Source organism: Ursus arctos, unplaced genomic scaffold, assembly GCF_023065955.2.
Source record: "Ursus arctos isolate Adak ecotype North America unplaced genomic scaffold, UrsArc2.0 scaffold_18, whole genome shotgun sequence".
NCBI lineage: Eukaryota > Metazoa > Chordata > Mammalia > Carnivora > Ursidae > Ursus > Ursus arctos.
Window position 1 is genome coordinate 9,516,472 of NW_026622852.1, and position 17,527 is coordinate 9,533,998.

The 17,527-nt window shown below is 36.9% G+C and overlaps 1 protein-coding gene across 1 annotated transcript in view; it reads right to left on the reverse strand.

Moving 5' to 3' along the window:
* The window catches only part of FREM1 (FRAS1 related extracellular matrix 1), a 275,149-nt gene that overhangs the window by 64,660 nt on the left and 192,962 nt on the right, over window positions 1-17,527 (reverse strand). The window contains exons 25-28 of the mRNA XM_057313443.1: window positions 14,417-14,611; window positions 13,127-13,312; window positions 6,871-7,067; window positions 3,259-3,481 (exon numbers count right to left, since the gene is read on the reverse strand). Coding sequence (XP_057169426.1) covers window positions 3,259-3,481; window positions 6,871-7,067; window positions 13,127-13,312; window positions 14,417-14,611 — 801 coding nt within the window. The remainder of the gene's footprint in view (window positions 1-3,258; window positions 3,482-6,870; window positions 7,068-13,126; window positions 13,313-14,416; window positions 14,612-17,527) is intronic.

Below are 17,527 nucleotides of genomic sequence, written 5' to 3' on the forward strand. Positions count from 1 at the left end.
AAAATGTTAAACATAGAGTCATCATATGACCCAGCAATTCCACTCTTAGATACAGACCCGAGAGAAATGAAAGTATTTATCCATACAAAAACGTATACATGAATGTCCACAGTCAAAAGTGGAAGGACAGGACGCCTGGGTGGCTCAGTCGGTTAAGCATCTGCCTTCGGCTCAGGTCATGATCCCAGGGTCCTGGGATCAAGTCCTGCATTGGGTTCCCCGCTCAGCGGGGAGCCTGCTTCTCCCTCTGCCTGCTGCTCCCCTGCTTGTGCTCTCTTTCTCTCTGATAAATAAATAAAATCTTTCAAAAAAAAAGTGGAAGTGACCCAAATATCCATCAACTCATGAACGGATTAAATAAATGTGATATGTCCAAAGAATAGAATATTATTTGGCAATAACAAGGAATGGCATAGTACTGACTCATGCTACAATACAGGCAAATCTTGAAAACATTATGTTAAATAAGAGACCATTTACAAAAGGTCATATATTCTATTTATATGATTCTACACTGTCAGAATAGACAAACCTATGGAGACAAAAAATAGCTTACTGGTCGCCAAGGATTGAGGAAGAAAGGGATAAGAATGTCTGCTAATGAGTGTGGTATTTCTTTTTGGGGATAATGAAAGTGTTCCAAAATTAATCATGATGATGAACATACTAAAAACCTCTGAATGGTAGGCTTTAAAGGGGTGGATATTATGGCACGTGAATTATATCTCAATAAAACTGTTTTAAAAGATTTGGAAGAAAATACAAGTAAATATCTTATTTCTGAATGTAGAACATCTTCCTAATACAAAAACAAAAGAAAAAAATGTAAAGAAAAATAATGATAAATTTCACCACTTACAATTTGTAATTTCTGTACTTAAGAACATGAATTAAAAAGCAAATAAAATAGAGAAAAACTTATCTGTTAACATGTGACACAAATGTGAAATATCCATATTTAGTCTAAGTTAATATAAATCAGTGGAAAAATGAGCAAAGGACATTATCAAGCAATTTACAAGAGGTGAAACATAGACGGTCAATACACATGAAAGGATGGTAAATCTTACTCATAATTTAAGGATATCAAATTAAGATAACAATGAGATGCTGCTATTGACTACCAAATTCACAAAAGTTTCAAAAAATACCCATTCTTGACTAGGAAAATAGGCACGCTCATGCATATCATGGAATGGCAATTTTTTCCCTAAAAGTGTTATAAATGTTCACCTTTTTTACCAAGTAATTTCATGATAAAAATTTATACCAAAAAAATTCTAAGAGATGTGGACTAAGATTTATGTTACAAAAATATACATAAAATATGTTTATGTGTAACCTGTAATGTCAAGAAATGAAAAGCTGTCTGCATATTTAAAAACAGAAGATAGTTGTATAAAATTACAGCACGGTACGCCTATACAATGAAAAGCTGGAGTTACTGCAAACCATGTTTTCAATCAGCACTTAAAAAGTAAGAAGTTTCTGGGGCGCCTGGGTGGCACAGTCGTTAAGCATCTGCCTTCGGCTCAGGGCATGATCCCGGCGTGATGGGATCGAGCCCCACATCAGGCTCTTCTGCTGTGAACCTGCTTCTTCCTCTCCCACTCCCCCTGCTTGTGTTCCCTCTCTCGCTGGCTGTCTCTATCTCTGTCGAATAAATAAATAAAATCTTTAAAAAAAAAAAAAAGTAAGAAGTTTCTTACAGTTGAGAAGGAAAAAACAGATTACATAATGTGGCTGCAGTTTTATAAGTCCTGTATGTTTGGGGTAGGGGGATGTATGTGAGAATATACTAAAGATTTTTAAAAATATAGCCATAAATGAGTCAAAAATAAAATGAGGATGAAAATCTCATCTCTGAGAATGTTACCAAGTTATTGACCAAAGTATTAATTTATGTAAACCATTTTTTTTCTTCAAAATCATTGTATAGTGCAAACTTTACACAATATGCATGCTTTTTAACCTAATAATATAATAAATGATAATATTTAGCCGAATTAATAAACAGACTTCCTTGAGAGTAAAATTTGAATTACTATTTCTTTTCCGTTGTCTTAAATTTGAAACGAAAAACACTGTAACAACATATTGTATTATTTGATACACTCGGTTACTGATTTGGTAATATCATCACTTAAGCCCCAGAGATTCTTTGCAACTGACAAAAACTGAGAAATATATGAGTTAACTTTTCAAACCCAAACGTGACATGATGCTGCACAACTATCGAAAAATACACTTTGGGACAGAGCGCTTACTCTGGTTGGGGAATGGAAAAATGTAGACAGCAGCAAAAATGCTAAACCAGTGCTGGACGGAACCAGCACAGGAAAGGGATGGTCTAGAGACTGCCAGGTGGGTGGGTGGGGGTTGGGAAGGCTCCACCGGGAGGTCAGAGGTTACCTGGTTCTGAAGGCACGGTGTTGGCTAACCCAGCAGAGGGGGTTCAGGTTGCGGAAACCATATGTGAAGGCAGGAAGGAGAGTGAGAGTAGGCAGTGATTCGAGAACTACCCTTTTCTCTGATATTTGAAAGTATGTTTTTATTTAGAAAATGGGATAAAATTGATTTTTTTAAAAGAGTAATTAAAAAATAATTCAGGCTGCTATTCCCATATGTCATATCCTTAAAGAACAAGTTATCTCCACAGAGAATAATTTGTTTCAAACATAGAAATTTTGGCCGACAAATCTCTTCAAATTTAGGTCCATGATATCAGTAGTTTTAAAAAAGATTTTTTTATTATGACATCAAAAAAGTTGGAGCTAAAATACCCAAAATCACAAATATTATTTTCTTTAAAGATTTATTTATTTATTTGAGAGAGAGAGAGAGAGAGAGAGAGAGAGAGCATGAGCCGGGGGAGGGGCAGGGGGAGAACAGACAGAGAATCTCAAGCAGACTCCCTGCTGGGTGCAGAGCCCAACGCAGAGCTCAATCCCACAACCATGAGATCGTGACCTAAGACAAAATGGAAAGTCAGACACTTAACTGACTAAACCACACCCAGGTGCCCCACAAATAATCATTTTTAGTGATGCTCCCAAAGTGAAAGAAAACATATTATTTCTTTTTCCTCTGCCCACTATCTGTAACTGAGGCTTCAGGCCCTACATTCATCCAGAGCCCAGAGAAAACCCTTGAGGGATAAACGAATAAAGTAGTTGAATCCCATTTCTTCACTTCCTGCATTTTCTGGGCTAAATTATTAAATCAACAGCAATAAATGAATAGAAGAACATGATCTACCATTCTTGAGACGTTCCAAGGAGAAGTTCTGAACAAGGTCATGTTTCTGGCCAGGGTTGACCGGCTGCTTATTCTGAGGAAAGTCTTTGCTGAGCACCCCACTGATGAGGAGGCCGTGGCGTGGTTTATGAGTGAGGCTGAACAGCAAGGGGTCCTTGGGAACGTCCAGATCAGCAGCACTGATGATGGAGGTATCCAGTTCTTTCGTCTGACCCTCACACACCTAAGTGAAAACAAGTCGGAAAGTCAGCTGTGTAGAAATAAAATTGTCTTTCTTTTAGCAAATTACTTAAAAGAAGTAATTTTAAGATATCCTATTGCAAATTTTCTATGAAATTTGTGTATAATGAGTCCTAAAAAGAAATGGCTGGTTTAACATGAGCTTAGAAGAAAAGAATAAATCTATTAATCTCTCTTAGGTTTTCTCTGAAGACTTCAAAGCAGTTTATTCATTTCCCTAAAGAACAAAAGATACACGCGCGCGTACACACACACACACACACTTTTCCCCCCATAATTCAAAGGTCAAGGGAAAGCAATCAAAAGAATGCTTGCTTTCTGGAATTCACAGAGTTCAACTGTAAAACTAAGTGTAGACCCTTCACCTTCAGATCCTAATCTGTTATTTTAACCTCCTGAGCCGTGTTGCTTTCACAGTTCTTGTGTTTCTCCTTTAGAAATGATACGAATGTCTGCTATATGCACTGGGGGTATTTTATGTTTCTAATTTTTGTTATTGCAGGAAAACCTATATTTCTTTTTATTTTATTTTATTTTATTTATTTGAGAGAAAGGGAGGGAGCATGAGGGGGGAAGGGTCAGAGGGAGAAGCTGACTCCCTGCTGGGCAGGGAGCCCGATGTGGGACTCGATTATGGGACTCCAGAATCATGACCTGAGCCAAAGGCAGTCACTTAACCAACTGAGCCACCCAGGTGCCCCAGGAAAACCTGTATTTCAATTGCAATCAACAACAATTGAGAAGGATACTTCTGGATACATAATAGTGTTTATTTTAATTCTGGGTCCCTCACCTCTCCTCAATCCTCATGCCTCAAATTTTCCAGAACTACCTCCTCCCATCCCCATCCCCAACTTCGTTTCATAATCCTTTAAGCACAAAGACTGACTGTTTTTCATCTCAGGTAGGATCTAGCCATTTAGAACTTGACATGGTACTTAGCTGTCTTGATCTTTTTCTCACAAGAATCAAGAGAACAAAGAAATATTTGTTTCCTCTTTTGAAACAAAGCAAGACCTAAATAATCAGAGTGTACACATTGAACAGATGCTTATTGGTAATATGCAGTGCATTGGGCCTCATGCTGTGGGGAATACGAATATTCTAAAGAATCAAAGTCAGATGAGACCATGAAGGCCTGTCCATCAGTAACTATAATGCAAGGAAGAAAATTATCTAGTGCTACTAATATGGACAAACAGTAAGTACAAACGGGTGGAGGAGACGAGGAGTGCCTTCATGGCAGAGTGGGCACGTCAGCCTTGAAGAATACACATGGTTTAGATTTGTGAAAACGCCCTTTCTCTTCAGCGTCTTTTACTGAGAGAGGCTTCCTGCCACTAGCGTCTACTGCACCTGTGTGAAGAAGAATCACTTGCCATTCTGATATTTGGGCTAAAGTGATGCCAGTTTTCTTGTAGCTGGCCTTACTTATTCAAGACTAAAATGGCATCACAATTTAATGTGCAATGATATAATTATGAAATCATCTTTGATGGTAACTTGCCTTTTTCTCCAAGAATTTTAATAAAGCAACCTAAAATATGTTCTAATTACCCTTCTTCATAAAGCTTAGGACTCCTGGAATCACTATAGGACAACGTTTCTCATTTATAAAATGGTAATTTACTTCACAACATGACTGGGAAATTTCATTGAAAAAATGGGGATTTTTTTGCACATTTCATTTATTGAGATCATAAATAAAAGGTTTAGATCAATATACACAAAATGCAAAAGCTCACTAGTAGAGCAGTTTGAAATGGATTAGAATATCTCAAACTAAAACCTCATTGTTTTTGCAAGTTGCAGCCCAACTTGATGGAAGCTTGACTGTCTACAAGATAAATACACTTTTCCACAAGAAAGCAAAATAAACATGACTATTTTTAAAAATCTCTTGAAACTTAAAGCCAGCTCTGCCAGTAACACACGGGGCTCCATATCTGTTACTTTTCAACAGCTTCTCTAAGGAGTGCACAGCTAAAAGCATGATTACTTTCAGAGAAGAGCAAGGGACAATTTCCCGGTGGCCTAATTATTTCAGAAACTCCGGCCCTGGATAGATACAAGACAATAGAGGTAGGTATAGAAGGAATCATTTGTAGAGTTTCTCCTCTCCCTCATAATTACTGACGTGCTCTCCAGAGAAACCCATGTGCCAACAGAAGAGAAAGGGCAGGAGTGGCTCTTAAATCTCTTTGTGAGGTCCCATTAAGAGTCAGTAGGCAATTCAAATCAAATAAAGACGTTTGTATTTAGAATTTGATAATTTTCAGTGACAAATAAGGCTAGATAATGGCTTCAAAATAGATAATATTTGCTTTGGTAAGTGTCAGAAAAAAAGATGGCAAACATAGTAATACAAATGGGACCTATTTATTAAGACGGAGACTGTCATATTTCGTATTTCATTGTGTATGTTTCTCAATATTCTAACTTGTATAACTACATATTTTTATTATATTTTTAAAGACAACAGGTGTTATCTGAGGAGTGATATTATGGCCATTTTAACTATCTGAATTGTTAAATAAAACTAACAAACATCACATAAAAATAGTTTTAAAACTACATAAAAAGAATGATTTAAATTGTATTTTTTTCATTTCATCTATCTTTATGAAATAGCCATATAAAGGTGTGCCCGGGTGGCTCAGTCGGTTAAGTGTCTGACTCTTGGTTTCAGCTCAGGTCGTGATCTCAGGATAGTGAGATCAAGCCGCCTGCAGGCTCTGCACTCAGCTCAGAGTCTGCTTGAGGATTCTCTCTCTGCCTCTCCCTCTTCCCCTCCTGCTCATGTGCTCTCTCTCTCTCTCAAAATAAATAAATCTTAAAAAATAGCTGTATAAAAAGATGCCTTATATATGTGAATTAAGAGTGCTTGTCATTATAGCATAGGTTAAGAGGGCATGTTATGGAATCAAACTGCCTGGGTGCAAATCCCCTATGTACCATTCCCTATGTGGCACTTCTTTCCAAGCTCTCTGATCTTGGGCCACCGAGTTAACCTCCCTGTGCCTCATTTTTTCAGTTACTAAAAGGCAATAATAATACCATCACCCTAAAAGCCTTGTAAGCCTTTACATGAGCACATATAAAGGACTGGAAATATTACCTAAAACCTAGTAAGAACCCCATCCTATATCCATGCAATTCTATATGTTTGCAATTATAATCATTACTATCATTATTATTAGAATAATATTTTTCAAGTAATTGCATTCTATAATATAGGTTACTGTTCTCCCCATTCCTTATCAACTTAATGTATTAGGTGAACCTGGATCAATGTAAATGAACTAGGTGAAAATAAAATCAGAAAATGATTAAAAAAAAAAAAGAAACTGAAAATCCCGTTATCTTTCTTACAGTAATATTCTGCACTACAAAGTCAGGAGCTTCATCATTCGTGGGGTTGATGATAATGTAAAACGGTATCTCCAAGGAGCGTCGCGTCCCATCTGTGGCATACACTATGAACTGGTCAGCCGCTGGTTCCATCCTCAGATGCCTGGCCTGCACATAGTTAATGTGCAAAGCCTTCATGTCTTTCCACCGGAACGAAGCTGAGAGCACACCAACATGGAGCAGATAAATAAGAAAAACTTTTTTTCCCCCAAGCTACTGGTTCTTAGTACATAACCCAATAGCTATTTCTCAGAAAAGCAAATAAGAGATCATTGCAGTTGACCTAAGAATCAGCTATCGGGGGCTGCTATAATGTCTGTCAGCCATCAACATAAAAACAGATATCCATAAATCATAAGGAAGGATTAAAGTTTGCATGGAGAACATGATAACTGCTAACCAGGATATGTAGGGACTTCACAACTGTTCTTTATATAGTTGGAATGAATGTAAGAGAGACCTTCTCTTGATTAAAACCACTGCTCCCATATAAATAGTTCTTGTCATGCTTGGATAAGAAAGGGAGCATCTCTTTCATACAAAGGCAAAGCAAGAGTCAGTCAATCATCTGCCTACTTGACATACACATCAAGCAACAAGGTGGATTGAGCAGAATTAGGTGACCTGCTGTTTTGGTATTTTGGCATTGCCTTAAATCAAAAGAGAAAAATGCTCTATGTTGAGCATTAAGTCACAGGCCAAACTGTGTACCTTATTGCAGTAAATCTTCCCCCCCCCCAGCTTTATTGAGATATAACTGACATATCACATTATAAATTTAAGTTTTACAATGTCACGATTTGATACATGTATATTGTAAAATGTTACCACAGTAAGGTTAGTTAACACATTATTCACCTCACGTGATTACCATTTTGTGGGTGTTAGAGTGAGAACATTAAAATTCTACTCTCATATCAACTTTCATGTAAATAATATAGTATTAATTATAGTCACCATGCTGTACCTTAACTTCCTGGAAATTATTCATTTTATAACTAAAAGTTTGTACCCCTCAACCAACATCTCTCCATTTCCCCCACCCATCAGCCCCTGGTAACCACTATTCTACTTGGTTTCTATGAGTTCAATGGTCTTAGATTCCACATGTAAGTGAGATCATATGGTATTTTTGCTTCCCTAATGTATTTCACTTAGCATAATACCATCAAGGTCCATATATGTTGTTGCAAATGGCAGGATTTCTTTCTTGTCATGGCTGAATAATATTCTATATTATGTATTTATATCACATTTACTTTATCCATTTATCCATCAATGGACACTTAGGTTGTTTCCATGTGTTGGCTATTGTGAATAATGGTGCAATGAACATGGGAGTATAGATATTTCTTTGACATCCTGTTTTCATTTCCTTCGGATATATACCCAGAAGTAGAATTGCTGGATCACATGGTAGTTCTACTTTTAATTTTTTGAGGAATCTCCATAGTGGCTGTGCCAATTCACATTCCCACCAACAGTGCACAAGGGTTATATTTTCTTCACATCCTCACCAGCATTTGTTTTCTCTTGTCTTTTTGATAAGAGCTATTCCAACAGGTGGAAAGAGATACCTCATTGTGGTTTAGGTTGGCATTTTCCTGATGATGAATGATATTGAGCACCTTTTCATGTACCTGTTTGCCATTTGTTTATCTTCTTTGGAGAAATGTCTACTCAAGTATTCTGCCATTTTTTAAATCAGATTATTTGGGCTCCTTTGCTATTGAGCTGTAACAGTACTTTACACAATTCAGGTATTAATCCTCTATCAGATATATGGTTTACAAATATTTTCTCCCATTCTGCAGGTTACCTTTCCAGTTTGTTGATTATTTCTTTTGCTCTGCAGAAGTTTTTTCGTTTGATATAGTCTTACCTTGTTGATTTTTGCACTTGTTGCCTTTGCCTTTGGTGTCAAATCCAAAAAACCTTTGTCAAGACTTATGTCAAGGAGCTTACCACCTATATTTTCTTCTAGGAGTTTTATGATCTCGGGTTTTGCATTCAAATCTTTAATCTATTTTGAGTTCATTTTTTCACATGGCATTAAGTCAGTGGTCCATTTTCATTCTTTTGCATATGGCTGTCCAGTTTTCCCAACACCATTTATTGTCCTTTTCCCATTGTATGTTCTTGGCTCCTTTGTCATAAATTAAATGACCACATATGAGTAGATTTACGTCTGAGCTCTCTATACTGTTCTTTTTTTTTTTTTAAAGATTTTATTTATTTATTTGATAGACAGAGAGACAGCCAGTGAGAGAGGGAACACAAGCAGGGGGAGTGGGAGAGGAAGAAGCAGGCTCCCAACCAAGGAGCCTGATGCGGGACTCGATCCCAGAATGCCAGGATCATGCCCTGAGCCAAAGGCAGACGCTTACGGACTGAGCCACCCAGGCGCCCCACTATACTGTTCTTTTGATCTATATGCCTGTCTTTATGTCAACGCCATACTGTTTTGATTACTAAAGCTTTGTAATATAGTTTGAAATCAGAAAACATGATGACTCCAGCTTTGTGCTTTCTCAAGATTGTTTTGGCAATTCAAGATCTTTTGTGGTTCCATAGAAATTTTAGGACTGATTGTTCTATTTCTGTGAAAAATGTCATTTGAATTTTGATTGTGATTGACTTGAATCTGTAGACGGTTTTGGGTAGTATTGATATTTTAATAACATTAACAACAACATTGACACTTTTGATTCATGAATATATCTTTCCATTTGTTTGTGTCTTTTTCAATTTCTCCCATCAAGACACCAATTCTATGTCTTACAGTTTTTGGTGTATAAATCTTTCACTTCCTTGGTTAAACTTATTCCTAAGTATTTTATTGTTTTTGATGCTATTGTAAATGAAATTGTTTTATTTCTTTTTCAGATAGTTCATCATTGGGGTATAGAAATACAACTGATCTTTTTATTTTGATTTTGTATCCTAAAAGTACTTAATTTGTTGACTTGTTCTAACAGTTTTTTGGTGACATCTTTAAAATTTTTTACATATAATATCATCCCATAAACAGAGCCAATTTTATTTCTTCCTTTTATTTTGATGCCTTTTATTTCTTTTTCTTGCCTAATTACTCTGGCTGGGACTTACAGTACTATGTTGAATAGGAATGGTAAGAGTGGGCACACTTGTTTTGGTCCTCATCTTGGAGAGAAAGTTTTTAATCTTTCACTGTCGAGTATGAAGTCAGTTGTGAATTTGTCATATATGGCCTTTATTATATTGAGGTATGTTCCTTCTATACCCAATTTGTTGAGAGTTTTTATCATAAAACACTGTTGAATTTTGTCAAATGCTTTTTTAGTATCTATAGAGATGATCATAGAATTTTTGTCCTTTCTATCCATGTAGGGTATCACATTTATTGATTTGCATATGTTGAGCATCCTTGCATCCCAGGTATAATTTCCTTTTGATCATGGTGTAGGATTCCCTTAACGTGCTACTGAATTCAGTTTGTTAATATTTTGTGGGGAATTTTTGCATCTATATTCTTCAGGGATATTGGTCTGTAGGTTTTTTTTAATATATCTTTTCCTATCTTTGGTTATCAGAGTAATTCTGGTCTTATAAAATGAGTTTGGGAGTTTTTCCTCCTATTCGATTTTTTTTTTGCAAGAGTTTAAGAATAGGGTTAATTCTTCTTTAAAATTTTGATGGAACCAGTAAAGACATCTGGTTCCGGGCTTTTCTTTGTTACAGGTTTTGGATTACTGATTAAATCTCCTTAACTTGTTATTGGTCTATTCAGGTTTCTAGTTCATGATTCAAAATTGGTAGGTTGTGGGGCGCCTGGGTGGTGCAGTCGTTAAGCGTCTGCCTTCAGCTCAGGGTGTGATCCCGGCGTTCTGGGATAGAGCCCCACATCAGGCTCCTCCGCTATGAGCCTGCTTCTTCCTCTCCCACTCCCCCTGCTTGTGTTCCCTCTCTCGCTGGCTGTCTCTATCTCTGTCAAATAAATAAATAAAATCTTTTTTAAAAAATTGGTAGGTTGTATGCTTCTAGGAATCTATCCATTTCTTTTAGGCTGTCTAATTTGGTGATGTATAATTGTTCACAGTAGTCTCTTATGATCCTCTGTATATCTGTAATATCAGTTGTAATATCTCTTCTTTCATTTCAAGTTTTATTTACCTGAGTCCTCTCTTTTTCATGGTAAGTCTAGGTGAAGGTTTGCCAATTATTTATCCTTTTGAAAGACCATGTTGTAGTTTCATTAATCTTTTCCATTGTTTTTCTAATCTCTATTTCACTTATTTTTACCATGATCTTTTTGTTTCTTTCTTTCTGCTAACTTTGAGCTTATTTTGTTCTTATTTTTCTAGTTCCTTGAGTTGTAAAGTTAGGTCGTTTATTTGAGATCTTTCCTTTCCTTTCTTTTCTTTTCCTTTCTCTTCCCTTCCCTTCCCTTCCCTTCCCTTCCCTTCCCTTCCCTTTTCTTTTCTTTTCTTTTCTTTTCTTTCTTTCTTTCTTTCTTTCTTTCTTTCTTTCTTTCTTTCTTTCTTTCTTTTTAGTAGAAGGGCTTATCACTACCAACTGCCTTCTTAGCACAGCTTTTGCTACATCTCAGATATTTTGGTATGTTGTGTTTCCATTTTTGTTGCAAGATTTTATTTTTTTCCAGTTTTATTAAAAATAATTGACATACATCACTGTGTAAATTTAAGGTGTAGAGCATGATGGTCCGATTTACATATATCATGAAATGATTACAATAGGTTCAGCTAACATGCATCTTCTCACATAGATGTGATAAAAAAAGAAAGAAAAAAAAGGAAAAAAAATTTCCTGTTATAAGAACTCAGGATTTTTAAAAAATTTCATCTTTGACCCATTGGTTGATTAGGAGTATTTTAATTTACACATATTTGTGAATTTTCTACTTTTCCTCCTATTATTGATTTTAATTTCATATCATTGTGGTCAAAAAAGATACTTGGTATGACTTCATTCTTTTAAAATTTGCTAAGACTTGTTTTGTGATGCATCATATGATCTATCCTGGAGAATGTTCCACATATGCCTGAGAAAAATGTGTATTCTGCTTTTGTTGGATGGAATGTACTGTATATGTCTACTGGGCTCATTTGGTCTTATATACAGTTTAAGTCCACTGTTTCCTTGTTGATTTTCTGGCAGATGATCTAGCCACTGTTGAAAGTGGAGTACCGAAGTTCCCTACTATTATTGCATTGTTGCCATTACTTCCTTCAGATCTGTTAGCATATGTTTAATATTTTAAGGCGCTCCAATGTTGCATGCATACAAATTTACAATTGTTATATTCTCTTGATACATTGACCCCTTTATCATTTTACAGTGACTTATGTCTCTTGTTACAGTTTTGACTTAAAATCTATTTTATCTGTTATAAGTATAAGTAGCCCTTCTCTCTTTTGGTTTCCATTTGCATGGCTTCATTTTGAGCCTATGTGTGTCCTTGAAGCTGAAGTTAGTCTCTTGTAGGCAGCATGTAGTTGGGTCTTGTTTTTTTTTTTTTTTTTCTATGTAATCAGTCACACTATTAATGCAACTAATCTTAAACCCAGCCTCTCTCATAGTTAAACTGGATATACCCCAACATGTGCTTAAATAATCATTTAGGTCATTTATTTCTAAGGCATTATCTTTGAATAAATAAATAAAGTGTTGTATCTGAATAATTCTGAGTTTGGTGTCTGTTTTTGTTTTAGTTGTTATTGCCTGAGATACAAGAGCTATTTAAACATCTGAGATACACTTTGGCTCCAAAATTAAAGTCATCACCTTCAACATTTCAGGCTCTCTCTCTGTTACACCCATGTTACATATCCTAATCTTTTCTGCCAATGTCTATTAAAAGTGCTAAAAGATTGAGAGAAGGAGACCAATAAACTCCCACCAGATTTATTCTACCACAGTATTCTGTGTTGATCTGAAGGTCTTTTAAAACATTCTTTCTTCCATATTTACTCCTATAGTTTTTATAAGTGAAGTTTCCATTTCGTTTGAAGTAAACTCCCATATGTGGGGCAATTCAAAATAGAAAGTTAAAATGAAAAACAATAACATTCGAAAGTATCCACTATTATAATAATTCCTTGAGTGTACACAGTGCTTTGAACATTTTTGAAGTTCCTACCCAGTCATTAAGCATGATCTGGCCGGTCAGAAACATGGACACAGGCGACTTATCGCCAGTCATGAAGCCATGACTTACCTATGCTTATGCCCATATTGCTTTTTTCAAAACCTGCAGAAGGAAGTGTGTTTTCAAGGTAGCCAAACTGGGGAGGAGAAACCAAAACAAATTCCAAGTCATCTGCTGCAGTGTCAGGGTCAGTGGCGGACAAATGGTTAATGGTAATGGCTGCAGAGAAACCCTCATCTACGGCAAACACGGTACCTGCATGCAAATAACAACGCAATTACGACTTAGCGTGAAATCCTCTAATCAGAATAGTGAAGACAAAAGGGAGTGATTGCAATTCCAATTCACAGAAGCCTTCCATATGCAAATATACTTCCATGGGAGATGTTCATTTCCTTTGGCATAATTTCTCCTTACAGTGAAAATATTCAGGGGTAATGGGTGGAATTTAATTTGACTTGTGGAATTACATTGTTTTTCCTTGTACAAGCAAGCCAGACAATAATGGAAAGACAGCAGAAATACTAAATGCTCTAGTACAGCCCTTTAGTCATTCTCAAGGAACTCTGATTTCCCTCGTGTCTCTATAGAAGTGACAAATGAAAATAAGAATTGCCAAACTGTTTTAATGATAAGCCACTAAATGTAGTTTATGTACTCTTCAAGATCAGTTGTTACCTCTGTTTGTCAGAGCGTTAATTGCCTGCGAGCTATTATGAATTGCTCACAATGAACATTTTTTCATGCCTTGGTGCTTAATTATTCTGCGGGGATAATGCTTCCTTTCCAGAACATTGCTTGGGAGATAGTTTGCAAATTACAATAACATCCATACATATGCTTGTATTTTTTTTTCTAAGAGACAGAACATATACATAATGCCTATGAAGCGATGACTTTCTAAAAAGCAAATAAGGTTAAATGTATATAAATGGTCTCTCTGGTATTTTCATTCTGCTCTAATAGAAATTATTATGCATAAAATAAATTACTCTCTCTCCAGCAGGCAAATGATATTTTCCCACGTGAAATAAAACCAGAATATCAGAGGATTCCAATGTTGTCCTCATCCCAACACACACACACACACACACACTCCCTCCCTCCCTCACTCGCAAACACACTTGCCTTCTCTCTCCATACAGAATTACCCACATTTTTAAACAAATAAATTCTTTTGCCTTGTAATCTTTTGTAAATACGGAGTTTCCCACAAATTTGTGTGGAGGCAATTCTCACAGGCAATTCTGTATGGTAGTTTTCCGTTTTAACTATAATTCAAATGCATTATTTCACTAAACCACAGATACGACACGAGATGAGATAAGGGAACTTTAATAGAAAAAAAAACATTGTCACCTCTTGCGATTGAAGGTGATTGGTTGTCCACTGGATGTACTGTGATGTTGAGGTCATACACTGGAAAGGACTCATGAAGAGGAACAGATGGATGAGGCCCATTGTAGCAACAGCCATTCACAAAAGGGCCAGCTTCTCCATCCGAAACCACCAACGTAATGGTATCAAAACAAGGCACCAGGCCAATCTCACCACCTGGAAGACACGACTACAGCTGAAACCTGACTTTTTAAAAATACAGAATACTAAGATGAAATCTACCTACACCTCTTCTACAAGCACAGAATGGCAAGGAAAGGATCTTAGGTTGGCTAACGTGTAAAAGTCAATTTTATCACTATGAAATAGTCGTGAAAATAATGAAAAAATGCTTGCCCATCTGTTGCCTCTGGTGAAATTCTTGACAGCTATCTCTCACCATATGGTGGGGCAAAAGGGGCTAACAAGGGTCTGACAGTTCACAAATGAACACGTGAGAGGCATGAAGCTTGACTAGCTATGGTTTCATTCTTCCTGCCTAATTGTTTAGTGTTAGGACCAACTTCAGGGAGAGCAGAAGGCACCCTTGTCCTTACAACTGCATTGTCTTCCCATTTACATTAACTACCTTAAATGACCAACCATCAACCATGCCACCGCAGTCAGGAGAAACAGAAGAAGCTGGGAAGGTGAAATAGAAAGACGAGCCACATTTTTGTCATTCGTTTCAGTATTTTCCTAGTTATATAATAGCCAAGACTTGAGCAGAATAGCAACAGGACATGGGGGAAAAGTGGTGTTTATTTTTGTTTTCCTTTTACTCTTTAGGGCTATGTGTACGGGATATAATATGGCCTCAACGGAAGCAGTGAGAGGAAGAAGGAAAACAATGTGAGACTGAGACAGTTTATCAGCAAACCAGCCGATCTGCCGTTGGGTTACTAACAGCACACAGGTAGAAGCGCTCACTGCCCAGAGGACACAAGAGTTCTGCAGAGGTCCTTTTGGTAATTCTCATGCATCACGTTGAAAGTGCCAAGAGGGAAGTAATTTTGTTTGAGTTTTGATGAGACAAGGGTACAAAAGATCAGGGATGTCATCTCTTTTCACAAGACACCTTGGTCAAACCTACACAGTACTGTGCTTGGCATTAGTCTACCCACTTAATGACAAGGAAAATCAAGAGATGATATTACTAAGCAACCAAATGATTGAAGAATGAGAAAACAGGGCTCGTAAGAAAAACTGATGTTAATGTGGAGAGAATTAGAATTAAATAATCAGCCTTTAAGAGCAGTAAAAAAATAAGATGCCTCCCATTTATTCATATTTATAAAAAAATAAATTGGCACAAAGCTCATTTATTCCTCATTCACTTGACAAATATATATTATTTAATGGCTCCTATGTGATAATTAGTGTTCTGGGTGCTCCAGCAGAGAATCAGGCAGACATTTTGAAAGCGTCAAAAGACAGTTCAAAAGTAAGTCAAACGGGGGCGCCTGGGTGGCACAGTCGTTAAGCGTCTGCCTTCGGCTCAGGGAGTGATCCTGGCTTTCTGGGATCGAGCCCCGCATCAGGCTCCTCTGCTGGGAGCCTGCGTCTTTCTCTCCCACTCCCCCTGCTTGTGTTCCCTCTCTCACTGGCTGTCTCTCTCTGTCAAATAAATAAAATAAAATCTTTAAAAAAAAAAAAAAAGTAAGTCAAACGCCAAAAGACCTATCATGTGTCCAGCACTGACACAATCTAATGGTCAAGAAAGAAATGCAGTTTGGCTAGAATATCACAGGTGTGTGTATGTATGAAGAGGAACCAGGTGAAACTGCCACCATTAAGTCATTTTTTAACCAGTTAAATGGAAAATTCATATATCTCAGCCTGAATATGTCCGAGGGGCTGAGGGTGAAGAAAGATGAAAGTTTTGGCAGACGGGTGTGGGGGCAGGGCACACATGGCAGAGAAAGTCAGAGAAGTCTTTCCAGATGGCTCTGCTGGCTTTTACTGAGCATTAAATGATGAGTAGTTTACCAGGCAGATGAGGCAGGGAATTGCGATAGAGGAAGAGGGAGCCAAGAAGAGAAGTGGAAAAATCATTTCAGGAAGAGTAGACAGCTTTTTTAAAGGGAAAAAAAAAAAAAAGCAAACATAGTACCTTCTGTAACTGTAATTTCAATGTAGTGAAAGCATAGAACACATTCACAGAAAAGCTGGAAAACCAGGCTGAGCACCTACTCTCAAAAAAGGCTACAACAAGGGTGGAGAATTCTCTACCTTCAATGGAGTATAGTCTAAGGACACGATTTATACTTAAAACTGTTAACCACAGCATTAACTTAAAAAATTTTTTTGAATGACTTCATGCTTAATGTTGGGAGAACAGGTTAATAATGTCTTTTTGCATCATAAAATATTATTTGATGATTAAAACATATTTGTGATAATTTCATAACATTTAATAAATATTTAATCAACATTTTAGCTGATAATCTCAATGACAAAAGTAATCAACAAAACGGCACATACAACATGATCGGCAACTCTGTAAAAAATTATGATCAGGAGAAAGAAGAGGGGCGCCTGGGTGGCTCAGTCGGTAAAGCGTCTGCCTTCGGCTCAGGTCACGATCCTGGAGTCGCGGGATGAAGCCCCACGTCGGGCTCCCTGCTCAGCAGAGAGTCTGCTTGTTCCTCTCCCTTTTCTCTCCAACCCCCACCTCGCTCATGTTCTCTCTCTCTCTCCTTCACTCACTCTCTCAAATAAATAAATAAATAAATAAATAAATAAATAAATATTTTTAAAAAAAAAAGAAGAAAAATTACTGTAATACTGAAATGTTAACAGTGACCCTTTTTGAGAGGTAAATAGGTGATTTTTCAAAATTTCATTATGCTTTTCCACACCTTCCAAGTTTTTGTTTGAAATGGGCATGTAGTGTTATTTTTATCATCATGGAAAGCAACTAAAATAATGGAGACAAAATTACCTTCAGGTGGCCTTTATAATCAACATACGGAGGCAAGAGCAGAGCCACTGAAACCTCGGGACCTGTGGTACTGCGGTTCTTTACCCTCTCTCCCGCACAGAGCTAAGGAACTACCAACTGAGTCATTGGGAGAACTTTACAAGGAAACA